The sequence below is a fragment of the Harpegnathos saltator genome, unplaced genomic scaffold (genome assembly GCF_003227715.2).
Source record: "Harpegnathos saltator strain DR-91 unplaced genomic scaffold, Hsal_v8.6 scaffold225, whole genome shotgun sequence".
Lineage (NCBI taxonomy): Eukaryota > Metazoa > Arthropoda > Insecta > Hymenoptera > Formicidae > Harpegnathos > Harpegnathos saltator.
This window is the reverse complement of record NW_020230012.1, coordinates 32,168-58,838: the sequence shown is the minus strand read 5'-3', so window position 1 is coordinate 58,838 and position 26,671 is coordinate 32,168. Positions and strand designations below refer to the sequence as shown.

The 26,671-nt window shown below is 50.4% G+C and overlaps 1 protein-coding gene across 6 annotated transcripts in view; it reads left to right on the top strand.

Annotated features, from left to right (window-relative positions):
- LOC105190592 (Smg6 nonsense mediated mRNA decay factor) overlaps nt 1-26,671 on the top strand; it is an 86,379-nt gene that overhangs the window by 41,969 nt on the left and 17,739 nt on the right. For 4 of the 6 annotated variants that reach the window (XM_011153392.3, XM_019844815.2, XM_011153391.3 and 1 more), the window contains 6 exons: nt 930-1,111; nt 2,799-2,872; nt 9,371-9,483; nt 11,816-11,919; nt 12,175-12,348; nt 12,854-13,090. In XM_011153392.3, the coding sequence (XP_011151694.1) occupies nt 930-1,111; nt 2,799-2,872; nt 9,371-9,483; nt 11,816-11,919; nt 12,175-12,348; nt 12,854-13,090 (884 nt within the window). The remainder of the gene's footprint in view (nt 1-929; nt 1,112-2,798; nt 2,873-9,370; nt 9,484-11,815; nt 11,920-12,174; nt 12,349-12,853; nt 13,091-26,671) is intronic. The other 2 variants (XM_011153394.3, XM_011153393.3) reach the window with 1 other exon arrangement.

Genomic DNA, 26,671 nt, shown 5'->3' with positions numbered 1-26,671 from the left:
ATGCATTCGGAAGTATCGTTTCCTCCGTCGTCGTCTCCTCGCAGAGGCCAAAAGAAGAAGGGTAGTAGATTCACTGTATCGCCGTTGGATTCCCAGAGGGAAGAACTTCCTCCATAGGAAATGATTCGATGCGGGTGCTGCTGGTGGAGGAGTTAGCGGAAGGTCATGCCGTGACCTTCGCTCCTTCGGAACCGTCGGGAGCTCGTCCCGTCACGTAGCTTCGATACGACGCGTAATGACAGCCCGAGGAGAGTGGCCAATGGCGAATCCGGTCGCGACGTTTGAATAGATTGCACCGGCGCGCACAGGTCGGCCATCATCATCATCATCACCATTATTGTCTTCATCATCATTATCATCATCATCATCATCATCATCATTATCATTATCATTATCATTATCATCATCGTCGTCATCATCATCGTCGTCATCATCGTCATCATCGTCATCATTGAAACGTGACCGCTACCGGCATTAACTCACACGTTTCCCCGACGCAACAATCATCACCAATTTGCCGGCCAGATATTGCCGCGCGCATATGCACCCTCGTCATTTCATCCCTCCGCCCGCCCCCGTCTGCCACGAGGATCGCTCGTAATCAATCGGAGTGAATGCCCCCCAATTGACGATTTCCGGCGATATCCTCGCGTGAGACAAAGCTGTTTCCGGATGGACTTTCCGTGGAACATTTCCCACACGACGATCGATAAAGACCATGAATCTTTTCTAGTAGCGAATGCTTGTGGAATGTAGGGATAAAAAGCTAAGAGCAGGAGAGAGATCTGCAATCCTGAAGCCAGCCTCCTCATTACGCGTATCGTACATGATAACACGACGTTACAGAGAATAATTCCGCTCCCTGCGAACGTCTGCGCGCCTATTTTCAACGCGTGTAAACATCGGTTGCGTTGTTTCTCTGATTTCAGATTCCCAGATGGAGCAGGGCTACAGATCGGAGGTGCAAGAACGAGCGCTCGTGGTGTCGCTGCAGATGTTCAGCCTGATCTTAGAGCGCGGGGTATCCTTGCTGAAGGCTCAGCTGGAGAGTGGGAAGGAACCGAGGCTGGTAGTCGGCGAGGATCTGCAAGTGCTTCTACCGGCTATTAAGGTACTTTCCCTCTTTCCCTCATCATCGCGGGTCAATACGTATCGCGCCCGAGCGAAGTCTTAATTGCGTTTCACGACGCGAGTCGGCCCGTAAATCAATTTCCGAGTCGAAACGTTCACTCGATTACATCCATCGTCCGTGGCTCGTTATTACGAGATAATTAGATCCGGAGCAGTGACGATCAACCTCTTCGCTCGGCTTCTGCCGTTCGCGGATAAACATTTCGACAACTCGACGCTCTCTCGATAAATACGCGAAGTGACAGCGCGAGAAGGTCTCGTTTCCGCGCGTTTCACATGGTTGCCTGTAATTTCCATTTGCACTTCCGTCAAAGCGGAACAACTCACGACTGATCGCCCGCGCCGCTTGTTGGCCGTTACTGCTCCAGATAGCGGCGCGACTGCACCTGGAGCCAACCTGGAAGGCGCCAGGTTTTCCTCTCGCGAACCCGATCCGATCCTCCCTGTCGCCGTGGTCGCCGCCCTCGAACGAACGCGTCTCTAACCGGCGGAGAATTTATGGAGCGCCGCGAGAGAGTTTCGCACCCACGCAAGGTCTGCCGGTGGCCGGTGTCAGGTCCAGAACCCGGTTCGTTCGTATCTCGACTTATTATGCAACTCGACGTTCGCGATTAATGCACCTATCGCACGTAAGCTGTGTACACGCGCGCGCCCGCAGTCGCTTCGTCGATTAAACGTCGTTGCGCGATCGAACGTCGGTAATCTCTCTCTCTCTCTCTCTCTCTCTCTCGAGAGAGAGAGAGAGAGAGAGAGAAATGGACTCGCGCGAAAGACCGATCGCAAAACAGTACGATGATCGCGATATAATTACACAAGCTTAATCGGAAGGGTGGAGCCAAACAGTCAGAGAGATGATCGGGAATTACGTTTCGAGCGGAAACGCAAATTTTAGTCTCGTCTAGTCGCTAACATAAAAGCACGTTTCGACGGTGAAGAAGGACTCGTCGTCGGGCAGTTATCGATCTTATTGCGTTTCGTTCGTGCGTCTCGCCCGGTGTACAGCGCGCCTGTGTAGTTGTTACATTAAATAGTCCCGGCTCTCGACGAGAGAAAAAGCTGTAAGGGAGAAAAAACGAAAAGGAACAATGATTGCTATCGGAATGCGAGGTGATACAAGGAATAATAGCCGGGCTCGCGCTTACGACCGAGGTGAGACCATTAATATTGCCGATAAAGTAGACGCGATACAAGGCCGTTGGAATACGTTTCACTTTATGAGGATGGATGGACGTGCTCGATGAAAAAAGCACTTCGCGAGAGAGTGCCTATAAATAGCGAAGTACTTTCGCCCGCCCTCCGACAGTTTGAAGACTTGATAAGGCTCCGTGAGTGGAAGAAGTAAAAACTCGGCGAGATACTTTCTTAAAATAACACCTGCGTGCGTGTATACGCGGGGGAGGGGGGGATATGCGGAGAGTGTCTCCCACCCAAAGTTTCAGTCTCGTGAAACTGTAGCTTTCGTGCAACAATGTTGTTCAAACGTTCCTGCGGATAACATTTCGCAGCTTCCTACGGTGTTATTGTTCTTGGCGCGCGGAGTATCCTCTGCCGAAAAATAACTCTGTAAAAATACGACGTCAACAACTCTTTGCTTTGGCATGTCGAGTCTTTGTTATTTTATACGCGTATTTCCTTCTGACGTTTGTTTCGCCATGTTTTTGTTCTAGATTTGGTGCGACTGGATGCTTTGTCATAGCACGGTTTGGAACCCGCCGCCGTCTTGCACGGATTACAGAGTCGGGTAAGTTTGCTAAACTCGATAAATAAAGTAAAATTAGTGTGACGTACGTATATATAGGGCGTGGTGTTCCCGCCGCCCTCACCCCAAAGCGTGAAGCGTAATCTCTTTACTGTGTTTTGCAACGCACGGATAAGTTTCATTGGGATTATGTACGTGCGGGAGCTGTGTCCGGCCTCGGATTAATTACAACTTTGTTGCGCGCGCGTCGTGTTAACCGCGCGTCGCAAAGTCTAGCCGGCGGTGTTACAGGGCTAGAAGTTACATGCAACCGCGAAAATGAACGTCTCGCGCGCTCGCTCGCTCGCCGATGTTTCAGCCAACGTAGAACAAGAATGCCCGATATATCTGGAACTTTCTGATCCTGCGGTTTTGCGGTGTGCAGCCTGAATCACCATCGGCCATCGGCTTTGCAGCCGAGCGCGCTAGTATGATATTTATGATAGCTGAGAATTTACACTGCGTAAAAATACGCGCGGCCGCGTATTCATTAAGGCCTCGTCTCTCGAATGAGCCTCTCTCTCTCTCTCTCTCTCTCTCTGCCTCATCGAGGTATGCACGGTCGTAAATAACGGATCGCTAAAGAATCGCTCGGCAATCGGGAGCTCGCGGCATCTGTTTATCCGTCATTTCGACTTACAATCAGCAGCTGTTTATTCGATATTTATCGCGGCGCACGCAGTAACTAATAATCGTCAATAATCCGCGCGTGCTAATGAATCATTTCTCGGACAATGATTATAATCGTAAAAGATATAATTTCACTTTTTGCTCGCTCGACTCGCGAACGTTTTTTGCAGCGTTCCAACTTGCGTACGAACAAGGTAGCTCGACGAGCATAGCGGCTCTCGGCAGGTCTGGAGATTAATTATTACTCTTACCGTGTAATCTCGGGAGTGTACGGATGTATTATGGAGAGATTGAAATTAATCACTTTCGAATGTAATGATCTTTGCACGTTTCGGGAGGCAAGGACCGCGAAGGACGATATTAATTTGAGAATAATAGCTGTTCGATCGTCTTCGGCCTCGGGGTTCTAGCTCTTCCTAGGTCGCGCACGAACGCGAAGGCACTTAGCACATACTGACGCCTGACCTTGGTGGAACCTTAACATGCTGGAAGCGAGGGACGATCGGCGAGCACGAAGTGCTACCGATCGTGTCGAGACCTATTTGTACTTGACGAGAGTATCGTGTATCGAAATAAATTACAGTCAGGGTTACTTGCAGACGTGGACCTTCGGCACTTTGGCTTCTCGGAAGCTGCGATTCTCGTCGCACGATTTACCGAATTTCATTTCCATCTGTCGCGATCAGCTCGGCGGAGCGGAATGTACATCTTCGAAAGTTTCCCCTCGCACGACGACGATTTGCTTCGAGACCAGAAAATTCGTTGAAAATTTTCCCGGAATCCTTCTCTTTTGGCGAAAGGGAATCGTAAACGCGAGATTGCGGGGTGATCGAAGGTAGCGAAACTGCTCTCTTCGGAATTCCGTCTGTCGAATCGTCACGCGGGTGTCTCCTCCTCTCTCGTTGCGTTCCTTCGCGCGCTCATGTTCTACGAGAGCCGATATCTCTCACGGGGGGACGTGATGGAAGTGAGCGTGGCGTAGGTCACGGTCAACCGCTGCATCGTATCGAGGTTCGATCTCTCGAGTCGCGGGCGCTCGCGACTCATGCAGGTTCCCGCGGCACTATTTCTACACGCTTCTCTCACGTCGCGAATGCATAAGTTACTGCCTCCCCTTCCCCTCCAATTCCCCTTTAATTATTACCACATCGGTTCTAATTTCAAAGAAGCGAGCGCTTATTTTGCGACTTGGTCTACATCTTGCTTTTGTCAAATGAATTAATCCTTCGAAGCATCGGCGAGAGAGAGAGAGAGAGAGAGAGAGAGAGAGAGAGAGAGAGAGAGAGCGAGCGGGAGAGAGAGAGAGAGAGAGAGAGAGAGAGCAAGAGAGAGAGAGAGAGAGAGAGAGAGAGAGAGAAGAGACAGATAGATAGATGAAGGAAGAGAGAGGGAGATTTGTAGGGTGGCTTTTCGCCAACTCGCGCCGCATTCGGGCCCGTCGTAGATGTGCGGAGCGACTATTAATTCAGGTTGACACTTGAGGTGTTTTGAATTATGGCTGTTGTATCGGACTATTAATTTCGTCCCGCGCGCGCTGTGATGCCCCAGCGAATCGCGCGCTGTGAGAAACTCGCAGGTAAAGACGTCGCGACACCCGCGGCGGCCGGACAACGACGTTCCTGTGGCGCGACACGTGTTCGTGATTGTAACGTTGCCGTCTTCGAATCATAATGCTCGCGAGGGAATCGCGCCACTGTGCGATTTCGGCCGACGAATTGGCGAAGAAGAGCCGACGACGGGCTTCTGCTGCACGCGGACATTGTACGAATGACGTTTCCAGCTGGAGATTCGTCCAACCTCACCCGATGATTTTCCTCCCGCAGAACTCGCGCGAGATAATGGATTTCGACTCGAGCACCTTTCGCGCTCCTTTCGCACGACCCGTTCGGTCGCCGAATTCCGACGCGCCTCGCGCTGACTCATGCCGCTAAATAAGGGGTCCGAAAGCGCGACCTGTGAGACAGGGAAACCCCCGACGCGCCCTGTGGCGCGCGGTTGAGGGCCCGAGGAACCAGCGTTTCACAAAGGATCGCGCTCGGCGCGTTTCGAATTGATCATCCGTGAGCGTGAGCGAATACTTTTTGGCGCGCGAATACGAGGCTTGTGCACTCGTAGAGACCACGGCAGATGGGGAAGAAGAGAGAAAGAGAGAGAAACGCGCGCGAGCTCAAGCCGTTCATCTTATCGACGGCGCTTCGTCGTCGTCGTCGTCGTCGTCGTCGTCGTCGTCGTCGTCGTCGTCGTTGCCGTCGCCGCTTCGGCGCGAGTTTCGCTAATGAGATAAAATAAAAGAAGAATAAGAGCGAGAGAAAAGAGCGCGAGAGTCACGCTTGTCCGACTGATGCAATCTACCGTCCATTAAACGAGCCTCAAGGCTTCCTCTCCTTCTCTGCTTCTTCTTTTCTTTCCCCTTCTCTCTCTCTCTCTCTCTCTCTCTCTCTCTCTCTCTCTCTCTCTCTCTCTTTTCCTCGCAACGTCGTTCTCCAGCGCTTCTTTGCGTAACCAACGGCCACTATCCGGCTGGATAGGTTAATTATTGTTGCTCGTTAGCGATTAACAATTACGTGAGTCAAGCGTTTCCTTGGCAAGGACGCACGCCACGGCAGCGCAAGACGACCGCCGTCGCCGTCGCCGTCGCCGTCGCCGTCGCCGTCGCCGATCCTCTCCTCGATCTTGATCGCCGTGTTAGAACGGCTAGAACGCGGCGCGCGATTCGACGCGGACGTGGACTTCGCGACGCGAGTCTCGTGGCAGGCGCGATTAACCGATGACCTTTAACGACGCCGACCGATTAATCGCGCCGGAAACCGCGAGTGGCTCGCGCACTTTTGCTCGCAGTGGAATTAAGCGATCGGTTAAGTCCCTTCGTGATTCTCGCGCGCCGAGTCTCTCTCTCTATCTCTCTCTCTCTCGCGCGCGCGCGCGCGCGCATCGTCATCGGGCTCGTATTTTCCATCGTTAGAGTCTCGATGTGACACACGTCGGAGCGAATTGATGCTCTCGACTTTTTGCGTTACGCGCGACAGGGGATCAATCGTGTGACTTTCATTTGATGAGAAAACGGTACGAAAACGTGTTTCATGTTTCCGACAAATAGAAAATAATCGCGAGATTTTTATTTGTTTTCGAGAAATCACGGAAAGGTTTTTGTATGGTGAGGATCCGCGCGGCAATATATCGAAATTGCGCGCATTGCCAAGCGCGTATTGAAACCGCTCGCGATCGGAGACGCTGGGAATAAAAGGGCACATTCGCGTTCCTCGCTCCCAGGCACGGCCCTAGAATCCGCCATTCGTCGCGTTAGGAATTAATAATTGAACGGGCAACTTTGGCTTTACAGTAATACGGAAGTGGTGAACGAAAACGTATGCCCCGCCGCGGGTAGATCATTAATAACATCGTCGGAACGAGCCGCTAGTGTACGAAGTACATTAAATGTATAAATCCGTGATCTATTATTATTATCCACCGGCGCGGCGCATTACGCGGGCCCGCCGCAATAATTTCCAATATGTAATTCTCGACATTGGTAATAAATAGTCGCGCGGGGATATATCATATTCGCGCGAGAGCCTGTGCGCTCGCTTCTCGCACGCGCGTGCGCGCGCGCGCGTGTATGTGCGTGCGCTCACGTGCGCGCGCGCGAGAGAGAAGAGAACGAGACTGAGAGACGCAGAGAGACGCTTCGTCTTTGCGTGCTACAAATGGTCAGATATAAATTTTATCAGCCGTCCGTTTTTCAATCGCACCCACTCTCTCGTGTCGTCCGCCTCGCATTTGTATGTCTCATCGTAAATCCGAAATCACGCGCGCTCCCGCGCGAAGGGGTGCGAAAATCTGAGAGCAAAGGGCGAGGCACGTTTCACGCGTCTCGCTTCGACGTGGAAACCGCGCGAGACCACGAAGCGCCGGTGGACGCGCTTTTGTGCGAAAATCATGTTTTCGGTAAACAGGATTTCGTCGGAGGTCTCCTCCGACGAAATCCTGTTCCCCCCATTTTCTCCCTCCAGTTGCTGGTCGAACAGGGCCTAGTCTACCTTGCGGCAAGAGATCTGTCGCGTGACTGAGATCACCGCAGAGAGACTTCAAGATACCTGGTCGCATGTCAGGTGTACGCTCGAAGCCAGTAGCCGGGCCAATGAATTGTCCAGTGTGTGTCGCGTTCTTTTTTTCATAATAAAATAAATACTTGATCAACTGCTGTTTATATAGCCGTAAATCTATATATATACACAGAGAGAACGATTTAGTTGAATCTAACAAATGCTTATTTGGAATAGTCGAAATAAATTTTTTGATTGATCGAACAAAATTTTGTTTGACGTAACAAAAACATTTCGTTGGAACCAAGCTGCAACAAAATATTTTTGTTGCGTCAAACAAAACTTCGTTCGATCAATCAAAAAATTTATTTGGACTATTCCAAATAAGCATTTGTTAAATTCAACTAAATCGTTCTCTCTGTGTACAGGGTGTCCCATTTTAAAGGATCCACTCAAATATCTCAAAAACACTGCGTTAAATCGAAAAATATTTCAGACAAAAGTTGTTTGGCTTGAAGGGGAACATAAGACAGCGATAGCATTTTGCTAATAGATGGCGCTACTTTCGAGATATTCACTGATCATCAATTTTCTTAAATAGAAATCCCAATTTTTTATTATAGCATCTTTTTCTACCAACTAATTTGAACAACTTTTGTCTGAAATATTTTTTTATTTGCTTAATATTTTTTGAGATATTTAAGGAAAACTTGGTAACTTTTTCAACATTTAACTTACGATATCTCGCTAATCATTCGTCGAAAGAAAAAATAGTATTAGACGTTTTTACTTTATTTATTATCAAGAACATATTACTATAATAGTGCCTTAACTTTTATTAAATTATTAAATTAAATTAAATTAAATTAAATTAATAAAAACTTATTAAATTAAGAAAAGTTAGGGTACTATTATATATTCTATTATATATTCTATTATATATTCTTGATAGTAAATAAAGTAAAAAGGTCTAATACTATTTTTTCTTTCGACAAATAGTTAGCGAGATATCGTATGTTAAACGTTGAAAAAGTTACCAAGTTTTCTTTAAATGTCTCAAAAAATATTAAGCAAATAAAAAAATGTTTCAAGCAAAAGTTGTTCAAATTGGTTGGTAGAAAAAGATGATATAATAAAAGATTGGGATTTCTACTTAAGAAAATTGATGATCAGTGAATATCTCGAAAGTGACGCCATCTATAAACAAAATGCTATCGCTGTCTTATGTCCCCCTTCAAGCCAAACAACTTTTGTCTGAAACATTTTCCGATTTAACGCAGTGTTTTTGAGATATTTGAGTCCTTTAAAATGGGACATCCTTATATATAATATATATATTTTTTTTTTCTTGTGTTTTTTTTTATTCGAGGGTACTCGTGTCGTTATTTTTACGACGCAGCAGATTATTTTCAAGCTTCGCCACAGGTGCAAGAAGGCCCGTCGATCACGAGGCGTGGCCTCAAATGATGTTAAACGGTCTAATAAAAAATACTCTTGGCATAATTAAGGACTAGCGCCAATTCGATGCGTTGCAAATCACAAATCACGTTCGATGAGTCAGTGTCTTTGAGATGAGGTCGATTTGATCACGCGGGACGGACCTGTCTTCCGACCTTGATACCGCCGAGAGAGACCCTTCTTCGGCTACTTTCGAATTGCGTATTAGGCGAATGAGCCGTTCCTTCTTGAGAATTCTGTTGAATCACGAGGGACCTTTGTCACGAGGCAGAGAGTTGGGTCGAGATTCTTCCGGATTCTCGCTATTCTCGGCTAGTATTATCACGGGGCTTCGTAAGGACGCTTCATTCGATCCCCTGCTTTGTTACAGGCCGCCCGGAGACGCGTGGAGCAGACTAGCGACGATGGTGAACCTCCTGGAGAAATTAAATTACACCAGGACAGCCTTGATTCAAGGCAAGGAAGCCGAGGGTCGCGAGGAAGGTAAGGAAATGTCATCAGCTAATAATCCTCGCTGTCTTTTGTACACACCGAACGACTTCCGTGTGCGCTCTCTGTCGATTATTTTAGCGAAACGGCGAGTCGAAAATTGCGAGCTTCATTAATGCGTCGCGGAAACCAGATGCGTATCAGCGGCGTTAATTCGATATCCTCTCTTCGCGTCCTTTAATTGAATCCATTTCATCTGCTTGCGTCTGTGTTTGCCGTATAAATCCCGCGAATTTGGCGATATCGACGACGACAGATAAACCGAGGCAAAACCTGGAGGATTCTATGGACACCAAGATTCTCGGATCACGCGCATAAAAAAGCGCGAGAGGACGAGCAGGAACGACAATCGCGTATTCTTCAATCAAGACGCGTGCGAATCTCGCGGACCAACCTGGACCAGGCTTAATCGAAAAAAGCGCGTTCCTCGGACGGCCAAGTCGGTGCTCGGTCTGTTGACCCGTAGGTAGCTGGCGCGACGGTTGCGTAACGGTGAATACGTTCGACATGACCACTGCAGTGCCATTCTCTGCGGCCGTTTACTAGCGAGTGGCCAATGGTCTTTCAACGTGCGCGCAAGCCACGCATCATGCGTCTTCTTCCACTGTATTCTCGTCGCGCGCATGTTATGAATATACAAATTGCATTGCCCCGAAGCTCATTCACGTGCGGCCCTCGCGAAGACAACTCGACAACAGCGACGTCGAAGACGAAGACGACGAAGTCGACAACGACGACGACGATGAGAGATTCTCTCTCTCTCTCTCTCTCTCTTTCTGTCGCTCATTCTTTCTTTTTCTCTCTCTCTCTCTCTCTCTCTCTCTCTCTGTCTGTCTATCTGTCTCTCCCTTTCGTCGATTTTCCGACGAGCATGTCTCGCGAACGCAATCTCGTGTAGCTCGCCGGTGTATACATCCGACCGAATAATAATAGATATCACGAGTAAGAAAGGCAGAGTCGCGCGAAGACGCGCCGCGCGAGTTCGCCCGGCGAGAGAGCGAGCCCGTCTCGCGCGCGTAGCCACCCATCACAATTAATATCCGTCCGGAGGATAATTATGACCGATACATCGGCGATTAATATCGCGCTAGTAATGAATTCGCTTGTTCGATGATAATCCATTACGCTCGCGCGCGGCGATATTTTATCATTTACGTTATATTCCCCGCGTCGCGGCGCGAGATACTTGCCGCAGCGTGTGTCGATCATTCATTAGCGGCGCGCGAGAGACTTTGGATCGGGACATGATGAAATGTAACAATGAGGCGCTAAGAATAACGCGGTGCGCGTAACGCGTAAGAGAGAAAGAGAATACGCGCGCGCGAGACGACGGCGAGACGGCGAAGCGCTCGAAGGCGCTTCTTATTGCGAGAGGCGGATTCTTCTCTCCTGGCTTGCCAGTCAACGCGCGATGTCGCGTTTTGTTCTCCGCTGATTTCACGACGCGAGCCGGCGAACGTGAAATCGCGATTTCGCGCGGCAGTTATCGGCGATGAACGCGGCAGGTCGCGCGGAGGACGGAAGCGCGACCGTCCGCGAACTTGGCCGCGTACGTAGCTACGAGCGGGTCTCTCTCTCTCCAGGGGGATCCTTTTTTTATTTTCGTCGAATCGCGAGTTCGGTCTCGAACTGGGTCTTCCAACGGGTCCGGTCGCGTGGAAACGAGCGTTCCAGTTTCGCGGCGCGTCCTTGCTCGCCGCGGTACACTTACCTCTAAACCGAGTATGTGCGCTGGACGACAAGCGCGCGTCACTCATAGTGAATATCGTTGCGCGCACGTATCACCGAGGCAGAACCGTGATCGCTGATCACGGCTGACTAGAATTAACAAGCTTGTCAGATCCGCGGCTGAACCGTGCCGGCGACCGAAATCGATTGCGCGCGATGGGAGACTCCCGTGTTATTATAGTTGCTGGAACACTGAAATTTACGGTATTTTGGATATTCGCGATCGCTCCTGGGGGGAGCGTATTGGGGCCAGGGTTGTGTGCGCGAAAAATCATGAATTTTGTCGGAACGCCGACACGAACGTGTCCCGTCGCGTTATTGAGCTTTAATGCCGGGCACGGAAGGCTGACGGCTCGTCAGAACGCAATCGCATTTTACTGATTCTAAACGCGCGGCATAAACATCTGAGCTCCTTTCGCGATACGTGATGTGTGTCTTCGCGCGTGTCGTTCGCGTAAATTTAGGGTCATCGCAGCTAGGCGAGCAGCATGCCGTCCGAAGAGCTTCGGATTTGGCATGAAACGGAAAACTCGCTTGCATCGGTCGCGTCGCGTGTGACGGCGGACGTAAATCGAATGTCGCTTGCCGTTTGTTTCAGAATTGGAACTCGTGAAACTGCCGGAGGACATCACCTTGGCTGGATTCACCCCTCTCATGCTGAATCCCCAGGATCCTTGTTACGTGGAAAAAACGGAGGATATGGTAAGCATGCAATTCCAAAGTTACAGCTTGGGCATCTTATCGATGCGCTTCTTTCGATAGCAAAATTAAAAACAAAGAAAACTTTGCTATTGATCGCGAATAAAGAAAAGAATAAAAATACCGGACTCGCGTCTCGATCGGATATCTCTGAAAGTCTCGAAAGAATTTTTTTACATCGACATCGCTCAGATGTATCATCCATCTGCGTTGTGTGCCGCATGTAGTCCATGAATCGCTTAAACTTTCGCGTTTCAGGAAGTGGCTCAGGTGTGCCTGAGGATAAGCAAGATTCTCTTCTTCGGTCAAGTATTCTTGTGCGGCTTGGAGACACCAGTGCTGAAACTGCAGAAGAGCGAGATCGGCGTCAGCGAATACGTCTCCGTGGTTGAGGCCTCAAGCACGAGTTCGCCGAGTTCGCCGCCGGAACAGGTACGTAACTGTCGTAAATCTCGAGTCCCACGAGAAAACGCGCGTAGCGCGCGCGCGCGCGCGCGCTCGCTGAGCCCCGCGGATTCCGGATCCGATCTCCCGAAAGCACCCGGCGAAGCCGAGAGCGCTTGAGCGAGACGATCGCGGTCCATCTATCTCGAGGCTGTCCTTAATTTATCCCGATATTGCAGAAAATAACGGTGAAAGGACGAGCGCAACAAATTTCTCTTAATAAAGATACGTCGACCCGCGCGCTCAACCCTGACAGCGAGAATTCTGTTTAATGCCAATTTGACCAACGTCATCAGTTATAAATGCAATATATGTGTATATATATATATATATATGGTTTAGATTATCGCGATAAACTCAATTCTTGCCTCGAAAGCGATATAAATATTAATTTACCATTGCGTCAGAGGGACTTTGAAGTTAAAAATATCGGATTTCTTCTGCTTCGGGATTTTCGGTTAAATCCGGTTGCCGCCACGGCTCGTTATTCCAGGAACAAATTTCTACGACGGAATTAATTTACCCCCAGAGCGACTCAGAGCTCTTAGTGGAGAGTTACAGCGAGGGTGAGGAGGAGTCGATTTCCAAATTGAGGAGATTACCCTCGTGCAGCGTACCCGATGAATCGACGGCTCCTGTGGCGGCGATCGAGATAAGGTCACTGATCGAGAGGAAGGAAGAATTGGAGAGGCGACAACGGAAACAAGATCGACATCGACAGCGAGTGCAGGTGAGTTTCTCAGAATATCTTACAGCATATTTCGTCCACGTACACTCAATTTCACGGATCTTTCAATCGATAGTTCGGTAATTACTAAAAGATTTCGATCAGTCGCATTATTTCTAACTAAATGTAACTTGTGACTGTTCAGCAAATTTAGAAAACAGAGAAGCTGGTCGAAAAATTGCAGTAATCGCCAATGTATCGATGGTAAGATCATCCACGAATGTGCATGATCTATCATTGATTTGTCGATGCGATAAATGGCGGCGTCGGTTGATCGCTACTTATTACGTTATTGCGTGGAAACGCTCGATCAAAATCGCGATCGTTGTCGCGCCGAGCTGCAACGACAGAGCGTGTTTTCTTCCAAGCTGCCAAGCTCGCTGTAATCACGACGGTATATTGTGCGACAAAATCAATCTTTCACATGAGCCGCTGGATCGCGCAATCTATGATCGGCTGTCGAGCGAGTCGCCTAGGAAATTGGCGAAGAACCGCGCCATTTCCAAATTTAACTCACGTCGCGCACAACTTTCCGTCGATAGAGACATCGATGTGAATTTCATCGTCGAACGATCATATTTAACCGCGACACCAGTCCGACCACCTCCCCGTTCCCACGTTTCTTGCGCGTTCCACGTTTTTTTTCTCCTTCGGCTTCGATCTTTGAGAGTGGAAAGAGAACGAAAGGGAGAAGGGCGATCGAGTAACTTGCAAAAAACGCATTCATTGGGGCTAAGTCGAACTAAATCTAGAGATTACAACGCGTTGCCTCCTCGTGAAAGAAGCAGAAGAGCCTGCCACCCCTCCCCTCCCCTCCTTCCCCCTGTTCGTCTTTCTTTTCGCATTCCTCCACCCCCTATCGCACCACCCTTTGCTGTCGCCGTCCTTTTATTTCGAATCGCGATCCTCTCGATCCTCTCTCGCCGCAGACTCTCGCAGCACGCAAGCCCGCCGTTTTTATTTACGGCATCGAAACTCCTCCTTTTTGCATATTTATTATCCTACCCCAGCTTGGGGCCGGATTTTGTGCATACTATGTGGTCGGCCGTGCACTCTCTATCCTTCTCGGCCCTTGCGAAGCGATATTTTTCTTCTGGAAGAAAAAGAAGGAAGGAAGGAGGGGAAAAAGAGAGAGGGCAGAAAGGAGCAGGCCAGCCTACGGAGATCCTGTACACACGCTGGATTGTCCTGTTTTTCAGTTCCATTTTTTTCGGCCCGAATATAAGCTTCGCATTCGAACGGTAAGCGTGCGAATACAGATGTACGCGTGTTCCGAGTGAATTCAACGGAACAAGTATAATAATGGAAAAAATGCGGTCGGCAGTTTTGAATATATTAACAAGTCGCGCGAGAGAGGTGAGAGGGGGAGAAACAGAAAAGGGGCAGCAGCAGAAGAAGTAAAAAAAGAAGAAGATGCAGAGCGGGATATCCTCACGTCGTTCCCGATGGAACCTATCAAATTCAAGACTCCGGAGCGTTGCCTCTGCCGATTTTGCTCGGGCTGCGAGACGCGCCTCCGGCGTCGGGAAAATTCACGTGAGCGATCCGCCCGCGAAATTCGCCCCGCTTGCTTGCTTCAGGTTTATCGGGTTTTCCCACGGCATCCGAGAAGGCGGTATAAATATTCTCCCGCGGTATCTCCTGAATTTTTCGAGCGGCGCGCTCTTATCAGGAAGCGAAACTGGAGGCGAAACATACACGACACGGAGATCTCGCGTCTTGCCCCCGCATCCCCCCCCTCCCCCCGGGCCGTATGGAATTGTTTCGAGGATAAAGTTCGACGGTAGTCCGGCGTGACCCCGTCGCGAAATAAATAGCCGCGATATCGTGGCGTCGGTAGTTTGTTCGACAGCCCGATGCAGTTTTATCGCCGCTCGTCCTTCTTCCGCGCGGCGGATGTCCCGCTCTTTTTTCCTTCGACTTCTGTCGAACTGTTCGCATTCGATCGGCCTTCCTTGCTCGCGGCGAGCTCGCATCGAGTTGCGATAACGGGCCAACGCTAAACTGCCCGCGCCGTTTTTCACGCCATTTTGCCCGAGTTTTCTCCTTTGGCACTAATCGAATGGCCGATCAGGGTTTCCTCGTTTCACCTCGGACGCCTGTGAATCACGTTCCGCGATTATCGCGCGCATTTCTACGAGATCCCTGAATGAAAAATCAGAGCATTCGGCTCCTGCGTTCTCTCGTCGCGCGACGTTTACTGTCGAGATAAGTGTGCGGTTGGAATGATCGGTCGCCGCACAGGAAGTGTTCTGAAACTCATCTCTGTCAAGTTGCCACTTGCAATAGAAAAAATAGGAATAAAAACTGCATTCTAGTTAGAACATATTTACGAGGCGATGACACAGAACAGAGCTTGATTCCGGCAGTCTCTCCGGCCAAAACGAATTCCTGCTGCAAACGAATTATTGGAACACTAAAAACGAGGGTTCAGCATGAAATCAGCAGCTAATTAAGGCTCAACTCTCATACAATTCCCATTTCGATATTTTGCATTGCAAGTGCCAAGTCAACACATCTGAAACCAGCCTATTTTAACGCTTGAATGAACCCGCCGCGGAATGTAGAACAATCCTGTTGTGCACGCGCGCAACAGTTTTTCTCGGAACCAGTTTTTCCACCGACAACGGTGAACCTGAATTATGCCACTCGCCGTCGAATGAATTGCGCTTCGGTATCCCGCAAGCTTCAAATTGCCTTAACGCAAATTGGCCCTGAGCGCGAAAGAATGAATGCTTAATTGGCTGGCGAATTTCGCGCGCGTGTCACCGCCGGATATCGCGCGAGCCGGTTAAACCGCAATATTCAAACCGGATTTTGTCATCAACTAAAAGCGGCGATGATGATTTTGTCACTTTAACCGTATTTCTCTCGCCATCTAGTATTTCCAGACTGACGCGGCGGGTAGATACCGTTTTGCATCTGCATTATTTCAACGAGCGAGCGAGCGGACGAGCATCGCTAACCGCTGTATGATGCAGCTGACTGCTGCTGTTTTTTTTCGCGCTGACATAATTAATTATTTAATTAATTTATATAATTTAATCGACTTAATTAGCTTAATTAGTTAAATCATCGTCGAAGCAGTCTGGTTCGTCGCGCGGACTTTGCAACACGCACGTCAACTATCCGCACGAGCGTGGAATTTCCTGCGATCGTGTCGCAATTGAATCGCGTAATTTTAGCACGCCGACAGTTTTATCTTTCGCGTATGTCGAACGACGACTCCATATCATTCCGCAAAAGCGTTCCACAAACGCACAGCTGTGTTTTACGCGGGACAATTTTTTGCGCGAACTTTTTGCTCATCGAACAATCAAATTCGCATTTTGCTCGGCGCTCGCTCGTCGCGTGCTATTGCATCGCGAAGAAACTATAACCCCGTTGGTCGCATCGATTAAAACGATATTTCGCCGCCCTTCTTCTACCGCTGCTGTACGTACGGACAAGACAGAATGGGGGAGGGAGAGGGGAGAAAACGAATATAGAAAGGGGAGAAAAAAGAATGATTTACGGAACGATTTGCGGAACGGATAAAAAGACGCGCATGCTTGTACGCGGATTGGCCTGCAGCCTAATCACTACGTTCGGTGATAATAGCATTATCTGAGAGACGCGCGTGTTGCGTCAGGCAGCCGGAATGTACATACAACGCGAACTGTAACCAATTAATCCTTCATCTGCATCGCCCGTGGTCTTCGATGATATTTCCTTTTTGCGCACGGCGGCCCGTCATGCTTGGTCGATGAACCATGGACGACTCACGGATTCAGGATAACATCGTAATGCGTCTTAACCATGGGTTCTTTCGGTACGGCGGGTATTTAATAACCCTCTTTCACTGCCGAATTTTTATGTCTCGTAAGAGAGAGAGAGAGAGAGAGAGAGAAGAGGAGAGCAGCAAGGAGAGAAAGGAGAAAATATCCGCGCTTTTCACACGAGTTGCTCTCAATAAACGCTCCGACGATTTTCCGTCGGAAAACACCAGTTTACTTATTCGCAATTAGTCAGACGATGCTCTCTACTCATTGCTCGACTCGCTTTTCTACGGAATAAGCACTCGGTCTCCAATGCTTAAGACATAAGTGGATTTCCTTTCTCACCTCGACTAGACTCGGTGGTTCGTTTATGTACACGAAAACGCGTTAATATGCGTCTCGTGCGTCGCTCGAGAGAAGCGGAACAGCTCGGTGCCATAGAGAACGTCCGCTCGTTACGCCTGTGTGTCCCGCTGTTGAAATATCGAACGGGTTCGGCTTCGTTGCGGTCGGACGACGAAGATGACCGGGCGCGATCTACGGACACGAGGAAAAAGAACGGAATGAACTCAACGGCGTGTTCGCAAGGGCCGAGCTAACGGTAACTCACCGTGATACGAAGGATGCTGCAAGAAGCGATTCATTTCTTCGAGACATTTTTTAGTCTCATGTATATACATATACATACACATACACAAACATGTATGTGTATTGTCGCCTTCGTTATCGAGTCGCGTTCGCAGTTTCGTTTAATTTCCATTACAGGATCGACGATGCGATATCGAGGCGGCTCGCTTTACCGTAACCGAACTCGCGCGTTACATTTGCGCGAAATTTTCAAGAACCGGCAGAGAACCGTCCTGCGTCTGTACGTTCCTCGAGATGAGTGTGAGGCACCAGAGATGTGATCGAGGCTGCGATTTGTGCGAGAGCGATAAAAAATATCGCGAATGCGAGATGAACTCGCTAAATGGATGATAATACGGTTCACCTCGTCGTGCACGTGCGTTCGCCGGGCATTTTGTTCCCCGAGTCGGAACCGAAATGATGAAACGATCACTCACGTCCCCTCACGCAGAGCGCACGCCTATTGCGATCCCCCCGCGTTCTTATACGTCAATACCTGGCGACTCTTTCATCCCGGGGCGTAATAACGTCGTGTACTAGTGCTCGGGTACTCGGATCTCGAGTATCTAAACTGGCTCTGCGAGAGCGCGAGGAGGTAGAAAACGGCTCCAACGACCTCTTAACACGCCATTCGCTTGTCTATGTATGCGAACGAGCGAGCGAGCGAGCGAGCAAGCGCGCGGGCGCAAAGCTTCTATTTAAAGGTTTATTATGCCAATTAAATCCGCTTCATATACGGAGGAGTTCAGGTGCTCACCGCGGATGCGAAGGTTATCCTGAAATCTCCATCCTGTCGTTCCTTCTGCGCCACCCCCTTCGTCTGCATCGTAGCCGTCGCTACTGCCTCTTTCTTCTCCTTGCATTTCTGCTATTTCGATCGCGAACATTCGTAAAGTTTTGCCCGGCGATGTCTCCTAGGAGTGTCCCTCCGTTCGTCGGGTATTCCGTCGTAAACGACGTCGTGTTACGCTTTTTCTTCTCCATTTCTTTTTCCTTCTCTCTCTCTCTCTCTCTCTCTCTTTCTCTCTCTCTCTCTCTCTCGTCTCCTCTGAATTGCGTTACGTTATTTTATTACGGGTGTATCGAAATAATTTAGGATACGCGTGTCCAATTTGTTTAGCGGGCGCAATTAAACCGTCTTAGTTATTGCAGGGGGAAAAAACCGCGAGAGTAGATAAAAACGAGAGAAACGGACGATATTCGACCGAAAAAGTTCCGACATTTAACGCAGGAATTAACGGGTCTGTCGACGAGGATTAATCGGGCGCTGTAAAAAAGGGTGTTTAACGGCGGCAACGGCAGTGCCGGAGAAACGGTCTGTTCTGCGGAAGAAGAAATTCAACGTTCGATGTAATTATTCGATTAAACGACCGTCTCGATTAAATCGTACGTCTTGCCGGACAACAGAGTGCGCCTTAGCAGTCGTGGAACTTCTAAGCTTAAATTAAAAAGGTACTTCAGACAGGACGTCGGGAAGTCGTAAAAAGGACGATCGAGCGTACCGTAAAGTTTTTTTTTTCTGTAGTCGAAACGTCTCGTTACGGTACGGTCGAGTCGCTTGAATAATCCGCATATCAAGGAAAAATACGAGAAACTCGGTACGCGTATTTTTCCAATTAAATTCGCCGACTTGCACTGCGCGTCGCGCTTCAGACAAAGTTTCCGTTTATATTCCGCGCGAAACTGAATCCGCGAGCGACAAGGAGAGCGCGACCCCGAGGACCGTTAACAAATTTTGACTTGCATGCCTCGAAAAAAAGATGACGGGGCGAACCCTCAAGCTGGTTGTTCTCGTGTGCTTCTTTCTCTTTTCCTCCTCCTCTCGCAAATGCGAGGGAAGTGGTTCTTCTCGGTTTCGCCTCTTTCGCGGTTTCCTTTTATTCGCCGTGCAATCCGACGAATATTTGCGCAGTTCCTGCACGCTTCGACGAGGAAGCGTTCGCATTAGCGTGCACCTAAATCGGCCATACCCCCAATTTACGTGTCGTAATTAAGATCATTATATGGCTCGTATATGCAAAATTTTCATTTATCCTTGCCGTGCGGCATCATCGCGTTTTTTCTGCGTTCTTGCGTGCGTGAGTGCGCGCGCGCGAGTGAGCGAGCGAGCGAGCGAGCGAGCGAGACTCTCTCGTGTACAAATTAATAGCCCGATATTCCCTGGACTGCGAACGAGCGAAAATTGCGACCGAAGATAATTTCCTCGAACTGCTTCCATTTACCTCTCTCGCAAACTGCTCAAATTACGCGATCGCATAAAATTTCGCCTCTCGCGGCAGCACGTTTAATTTCCGCCGCTTTTGACTTTGCGGACGTTTATTTTCACACACTCCGTCATAATTCAATCGTTCGGTCCCTTCGACCGATGCGGAACCAATTTCGCCCAAGTTCCGATTCAATCACGACGTCGCGTGTGAAATCCGCATGACACGAACTTTCGCGCTCCTTTTTTCGACCGTCAACCGCGACAATCGCAATTGTCATGTTCGAGTTTGCGATCGTTATACCTTCGTTGTCGCGAGTAGACGGTCCAGTCAAGGACGATACGTGTCTCCGTCTCGTCGCTGGCTAAAGATAATGTGGTTAAAATGAAGAATACCATCCTCGTCCTCTTGCAATTAATTTCCATTATCCAGCCGGTGTCCGACAATCGTTCTCTCTCGGTGTACCTCCTCTAACCTTTTTTTATGCGTCTTTATGCGAGAAACACCATAGGAAGAGAGAGAGGGGGAAAGAAACACGTCGGCCGCTATATATTACATCGAAGGATTTTCAAGACGAAAGAAATTGTGTCTCGCGAAAAATAGAAGGATACGCGCGCGTTCGAAATTAGCCACTATATCACTCTACGAGGAATCGCCGGCTATGCTCAAGATACTCTTCTCGCGCTGAAGATGTCCTTGATGTTAACGCGCTGTGATTCACGAACACGTAATTTCAGAAACTAACGTCTGAGGTCATAGCGATGAGAGAAAAAAAAAGAAGGAACAGCGAGGAGAGAAAAAAAGATTTGTGTGCATATATTTTTACGAGACGGATGTGCGCCTCGTGCGTGTCTTTTACACGCGGCAAGAAGGACGTTCGACGCGCAATGTGCGCGCGTTTATTAATATTATAGCTGGCGGGTAGTTTGCACATGGGGTGCTCGAGAGTCTCGACGACGGTGGAGACGAGGCCGCGGTGTGACGACACGACGATGATGACGACGTCCCGCGTTTCGCAAAGATGATATTTTATTCGTCAGGAGGGTCGCGCGCGCGCTCGCGCGCGCGGCGACTGTGTAACGCGCACGCGCGTGCATGCGCGTATATCAGCGAGATCCATTCGCGACAAATAGCCGATAAAAAGGGTAATTAAACCGAAAAGCAATTATGTTTTATAGGCGTGCGTCTGCTACCGATGGCGCGAGAGTTGAAAAGAACGAGCAACGTAGACAGACACAGAGACAAGCGAGAGGGGGAGGAGACAGGCGTTGAGTGAGGGAGTAAAGGGAGAGCTTTAGCAGCTAATTACTCTAAAGCAATTATCTTCTGTTAACGCCGCTCGTCGAGTGGCTGTTGCGGCTGGTCGACCTCGACTTCGACTTGGCCGCTCTTCGCGACCTCTACTACCTCTTCGAGGTCCGACGCGCTCCGAGGTGTCAATCGAGGGCTCAGCGTGAGAGTTTGCATTTCGCGAGCTACATATTCTCTCATTATATCGACATCACACCGGTACGATCGCCGGTCGCCTCGTTTGTAGCGATCGCTCTCTTCGTCAAAGCGAGCAGCGACGCGAAAGTAAGAGTCCTTGATTGACGCTGCTTTCTATCGGCGACGACACTCAGCCGGTCCCCGACTACAACAAGCCGATTAGTATTCCATTAGCGTCTTCCTCGAGAGCTTGCGCTCGCGCTCGCACGAGCGCTACCATGAAACTCCCTCCTTGTCCAATTAATTAGCCGTACTGACGGCCAATGGCCGTAACAATCGACATGTCGGCCGCCGACGCGGCGTTTTGACGCTCGCCATTGTTGCTGGTACCGCGCGCGGTTAGTAGCTTCGGGGCATCGCGGGGCCGCATTGTGCGTTGCGAGGTACATGACGCTGGTGGGTGGACGGGGCTGGTCTGTCGGCACGTATCGGTCGGTGGGGTCACGCCAATCGATATCTCGCGTATTCTCCGCATAATGGATAATTTATCGCGCATTCGGCGATTCCGCGGCGATCGTTTAGGCAACAGGCCCGGGCAACGGTCGGAATATAAATGGGCGGTGGGATTGCATGTAAAATGCATGCGAGACGCGGCTTTTCGGGCTCGCACACCGCTCGCGTTCCTCCTCCCTCTCCCTCCCTCCCTCTCTCTCTCTCTCTCTCTCTCTCTCTCTCTCTCTCTCTCTCTCTCTCTCTCTCTCTCTCTCTCTCTTTCTCTGCCGGCGTTATTCCGCCGTGTTTAAATGAGGTCGTTAATAAACGATACGCTTTATTGTGATTTACGGCGCGTTCGCTCTTGTTACTTTCTCCGCGCCGAGGGCCGGAGAGACGCGCGCACGCGCGCGCGCGCGTTCCTCTCATATAGGATGCGCTCGCTCGCTCGCTCGGCTACGCGCCCGCATACCTGCGTACATGTCCGCCGCGTGTGCGCATGTACGCGTGTATGTATGTGCTGTGCTGTGTAACGGAGTATAAATAAATTATACCTATCAGAGAAATAAATCCCACCGGACGTACGGCGAGAGGAGACAGACACCTGTCGTGACGGTCTCTCGCTTGTTCCCTTTTCGCGGGATGTGTTTCCCGCTGGGTGAACTTATATTTCACCGTGCGGCCGCGCGGCGGGGTGCACGTCCCGAATTTCATCTCGCGGCGGACGTAAAACGTCTCGGACGTCCGCGAAATCTCCGTGTTGCCTTTTTAATATCAGCCCCGGATCGTGGATGTCGTTCGTCACTGTGAGGGGCACCCGCCTCTTTTGTTTTTGGTTATTAATAATATCGCGCGCGGGACCTGCGGGATTCTCTCGAGCAGCGTCTCGAACGGGACTGGTCCGCATGTGCTCGCGTGAGAATTTCGCAGCTCCGCAACTTTGAGTCGGCCGGCCGGCGAGGACCGGTGACTTTCAACAAGTGCGCGCGGAAAGGAGAAATGTATGTATCCCTTTTGCCCCCCATGAAATATTTATATACATTGACGTAACAGAGTCGCGCGCCGAGCGCGCGAATGTAATCCGCCGCTGTCGCAGTGGAAGAGGATGCGCGGCGATTAAAGCTGCAGCAGGCTCGCTGCTTTATATTCAGCGGCCATTTCGGGGAGACGCTCGTTCTCGTTCCCGTGCCATCTGAAATCCTCTGTCTTTCGTCGCTGATGCATAACGACGCCTCGGCGAGGACGCAGTAGCGCGCGCGCGGTTACACACCAGCCCGTCATATTCAAACATTTATGCTCGAGATATTACGAGAGCTGGTCCGGTCCCATGGGAGCTACACGCGGTCGGGCTTCACCCTCCGCATCATCCGCAGACTCGAGATAACATTTCTCGACTGTCACCCTGGTCCGAACTGTATAAGGGGTCGCCGACGAGAGAAGGACATTATGCCCGCCCTGTCCCCCGACGCCGACGCGGGTAATGCCTACCCCACGTTTCCCCCCGGGAGCACCGATCTTTAATTTCCGCGATATTAGGGAATATTCTCTCTCTCTCTTTCTCTCTCTCTCTCTCTCTCTCTCTCTCTCTCTCCCCGGAGTGTCATAGTCCTGCCACCGAAACTGCGCCCCTCTGTCCTGCGCCAATTTGCCGTGAAATGAATTATGTTGCGTACCGCTCGCCGCGAAGGGAGGACTTTCGCATCAAAGGTCACTGTCGAGGAGCCTCTTTACCGAGGAATGACCTATTCGATGAAATCACCCGTGTTCATCCACGCCCTCGCCCAGCCGAGGTTGACAGCGGAGACGATACGGTCGTCGCGATTGTCGGAATTCTGGCCTGAGTTGATTCTTTTTTCATCGTACAGATCGTCCGTTACTTACTCATTCTCCATGGGGAGAGGCTCGACTAAGAAGGAGAGAAGAGAGATAAGCAGGACAGTCTGCCGCGGATGATCGATAAGGACGAGGACGATCCTGTTGGTCGGGATAGGAGAAGCTGAAAATACAGGATTTTCGAATATGTGAAATTCTCGAATGCACCTCCACTTTACGTCGCGTCGGCCTTCCTATTTCTGACACCTTCTTCTTCTTCTTCTTCTTCTTCTTCTCTCTCTCTCTCTCTCTCTCTCTCTCTCTCTCTCTCTCTCTCTCTCTCTCTCTCTCTCTCTCTCTCTCTCTCTCTCTCTCTCTCTCTCTCTCTCCTCTCTCTCTCTCTCTCTCTCTCTCTCTCTCTCTCTCTCTCTCTCTCTCTCTCTCTCTCTCTCTCTCTCTCTCTCTCTCTCTCTCTCTCTCTCTCTCTCTCTCTCTCTCTCTCTCTCTCTCTCTCTCTCTCTTTTTCTCCTCACCGCTCTCGATTTCTTTTTCCCGGGCTCTCTGCCTCTTGTCGACAGCTTTCAGGCCGCTTGGCATTCGCGCGCGCGCGCAACATCGTTTCCTCTCGTAAAGGACAATTTACTTTACCATCGTGTCGCACACCGGAGGCGAGAATTTCTTTCCGATTCGCCGGCTTTCGCCCGGAAGATCGACGTCTCTCTCGTCACTCCGTCTCGTTCTCGGGTTCTCTGTATCGACGTGAGCACTGCAAGCAGCAGCGCGGCATTTCCCTCGTGCTCGTCCAGTTTCCTATTTACCACCGCCATCGGCGGCAGAAATATCCGAGGAATGTGCGTGCGATGACGACGCGCCTTTGAAAATCGAAAAGCGAGTACCACTTCTCGTCGTTTCTATTAGTTCAGTCATCGACCGTGCAAACAGACTGTCTTCTTCGTCGTCTTCTTCTTCTTCTGCTGCTGCTGCTGCTGCTGCCTCTGTTCTTTTTATTCACCGTACTTTGGTCGCTGACAGGTCTTACTTTTTCCCTCGTTCTCTCTCTCTCTGTCTCTCTCTCTCTCTCTCTCTCCCTCTCTCTCTCTCTCTCTCTTTCTACGCACGCGAGAAGGTGGAAGAGTACGCGGCGGAAAGAGGGAAAAATATTCGTGTAGCTTGTGACAATGTCAATGTTTACAACGAGGCACTCTCAGTGCAGTTAAAGCTGCACTGTCTCTCTCTTTCTCTCTTCTCTGCAAAGGAAGCACACAGATCCATGTCGAAGGTCCGTAATACTGCTGTTGCTCACTCTTCGCGGATGTATTACGTCAATGAACTTTTTTGTTACGAAGCTCTTCGTATTCTTCGGGAAGCTTTCAATGCTTCCCTTCTCCGACATACTTTTTGTTTCGATGATACGCGAAAGAGAAGGAAAAGCAAAACTAATTCCGGTCAATATCGTCCTCTCTGCCGCGGAGCTTGAAGAAGTCGCGAAGCATGGGGGAAGAAAGGAGGGTCGAGACAGAGCGGGATCTCGGTTGATTTCAAAGAGCCCGTGGAGAGATCGCAAGATCGCAGCGAGTACATACGTAATTTAAAGTATCCACTTTAGGAAAGTATGACTTCGCATTCGCAGAGCTCACTTGACAAATCGTGGACTTGATTCCTATAATATGAAGTCGTATCTGAAACGGATCTTACAAGTTGCGGACTTAACCCGCCGTTTACTTCGAACCTTCGTATCTATCCGGTGACATTCTTAAGACAACATTCTCAGGCCCCGATAAACCCGTCGTGCGCGTACCCGTCGACAGACGGTAAATTCCAGCGGCGGCCACGTTAATTCGCGAAAATCCCTCTCGCGATTTACGCCTGACGTCGCGATTTGTCGTCGTAACAGGTCCCGGGGAGCTCAACAGGAGCCGAAGGAGCCTCCGGGCGTTGTTCCGGTCGTTGTCGTCGCGAACGATCCTCACGTGGGAGTATTTTATGGCGACCGCGCGGAGGGTAAAGCGATCTGATTTGCGAGCGCCATTACAAACGCGGGGTTGCTCCGTCGCGGCCGCAACCGTCGCTCGCATTTATGAATGCGATCCCGCGTAATATATCGTCCGTGTAACCCGGGGCTCGCTAATTCCGTCCGGGTGGGGCGGCCAATATAATCAGAATGGAATTATGAGCACACCCTTTTTCGCCCTTTCTCCCGGCTTCTTCGTGGCGCATAGCCTGCACCTTCGATCGGCTCGAATTCGCCCTTTTCTTTCCGAAGGCTTCTCATTACCATCATCTCTTTCTTCCCTACTTTCTCACCCTCTCTCTTTCCCTCGTTATTCAGTCGGGCTCTCTCCGCTAATGGCGATCCGCCAGGGCGGTGCCCCGCGAGCGATTTTCGCGGTCTCGTCGTGCCGGAAAACTTGGTCGTCATCTCGTTATCGCCGCGTGTATTTCATGCGTGTGCTGCCGGTCGGCCCGGTATACGCGTAATGAGCTTTCCATATGCATGCAAATGAGACTCCACCACGAGTGAATTAGCATTTATTATGAAGTGTTCGGGGGTAGCCACGCGAAACGTTTAATTATCGGAGGAAAGCTATCGGGCCGAGAAAGAGGAAGGAGGGAGGGAGAGAGAGAGAGGGACATGATCGCGCTTGTAGATCCGAGACGCGCCGAGTATTCATACCGCGCGTTATCGACGACGAATCCATAACTCCCGGGGGTATATAGCGAGGAGGCCCGGGTACGCGACGCGACGCGACGCGACGCGACGCGACACGACGCGACGTGAAATCGTATATGGCGATACGCGGGCAGAATGGGCGGTTTAAGATCGTATCGCTCGCGATTTACCGCAGCACTTTGGATTCCTCTTCGGCCGGCTCGATCTCCAGCCGACCGGCCGGTCACGGCGGCGGCGGCGGCGGCGGCGACGGCGACGGCGGCGGCGGCGGCGGCGGCGCACCGTTGACACACCGTTGGCCGTCGCGCCACGGTTCCGCCACGTGGTAACGTCGAGTCAATAAAATCGCCGCGGCGCGGCGGTTATCGCGCCGCCTCCCTTATGGGAAACGTCTTAACCCTCGCTGTAATGCGAGAATTATGCGGATGCGATTGCACACGAGGAGAAGGCGCGTCCGCGCCTTGCACCTGCGCGAGTCGGCCGCTCGCGCGCTCTCACTCACTCACCTCACTGTCTCCCTCGGCCGGCCGAGTCCGCGGATAATTGAAACGATAACGATTACGATGTAACAGATGTAACGATTATGGAGCAA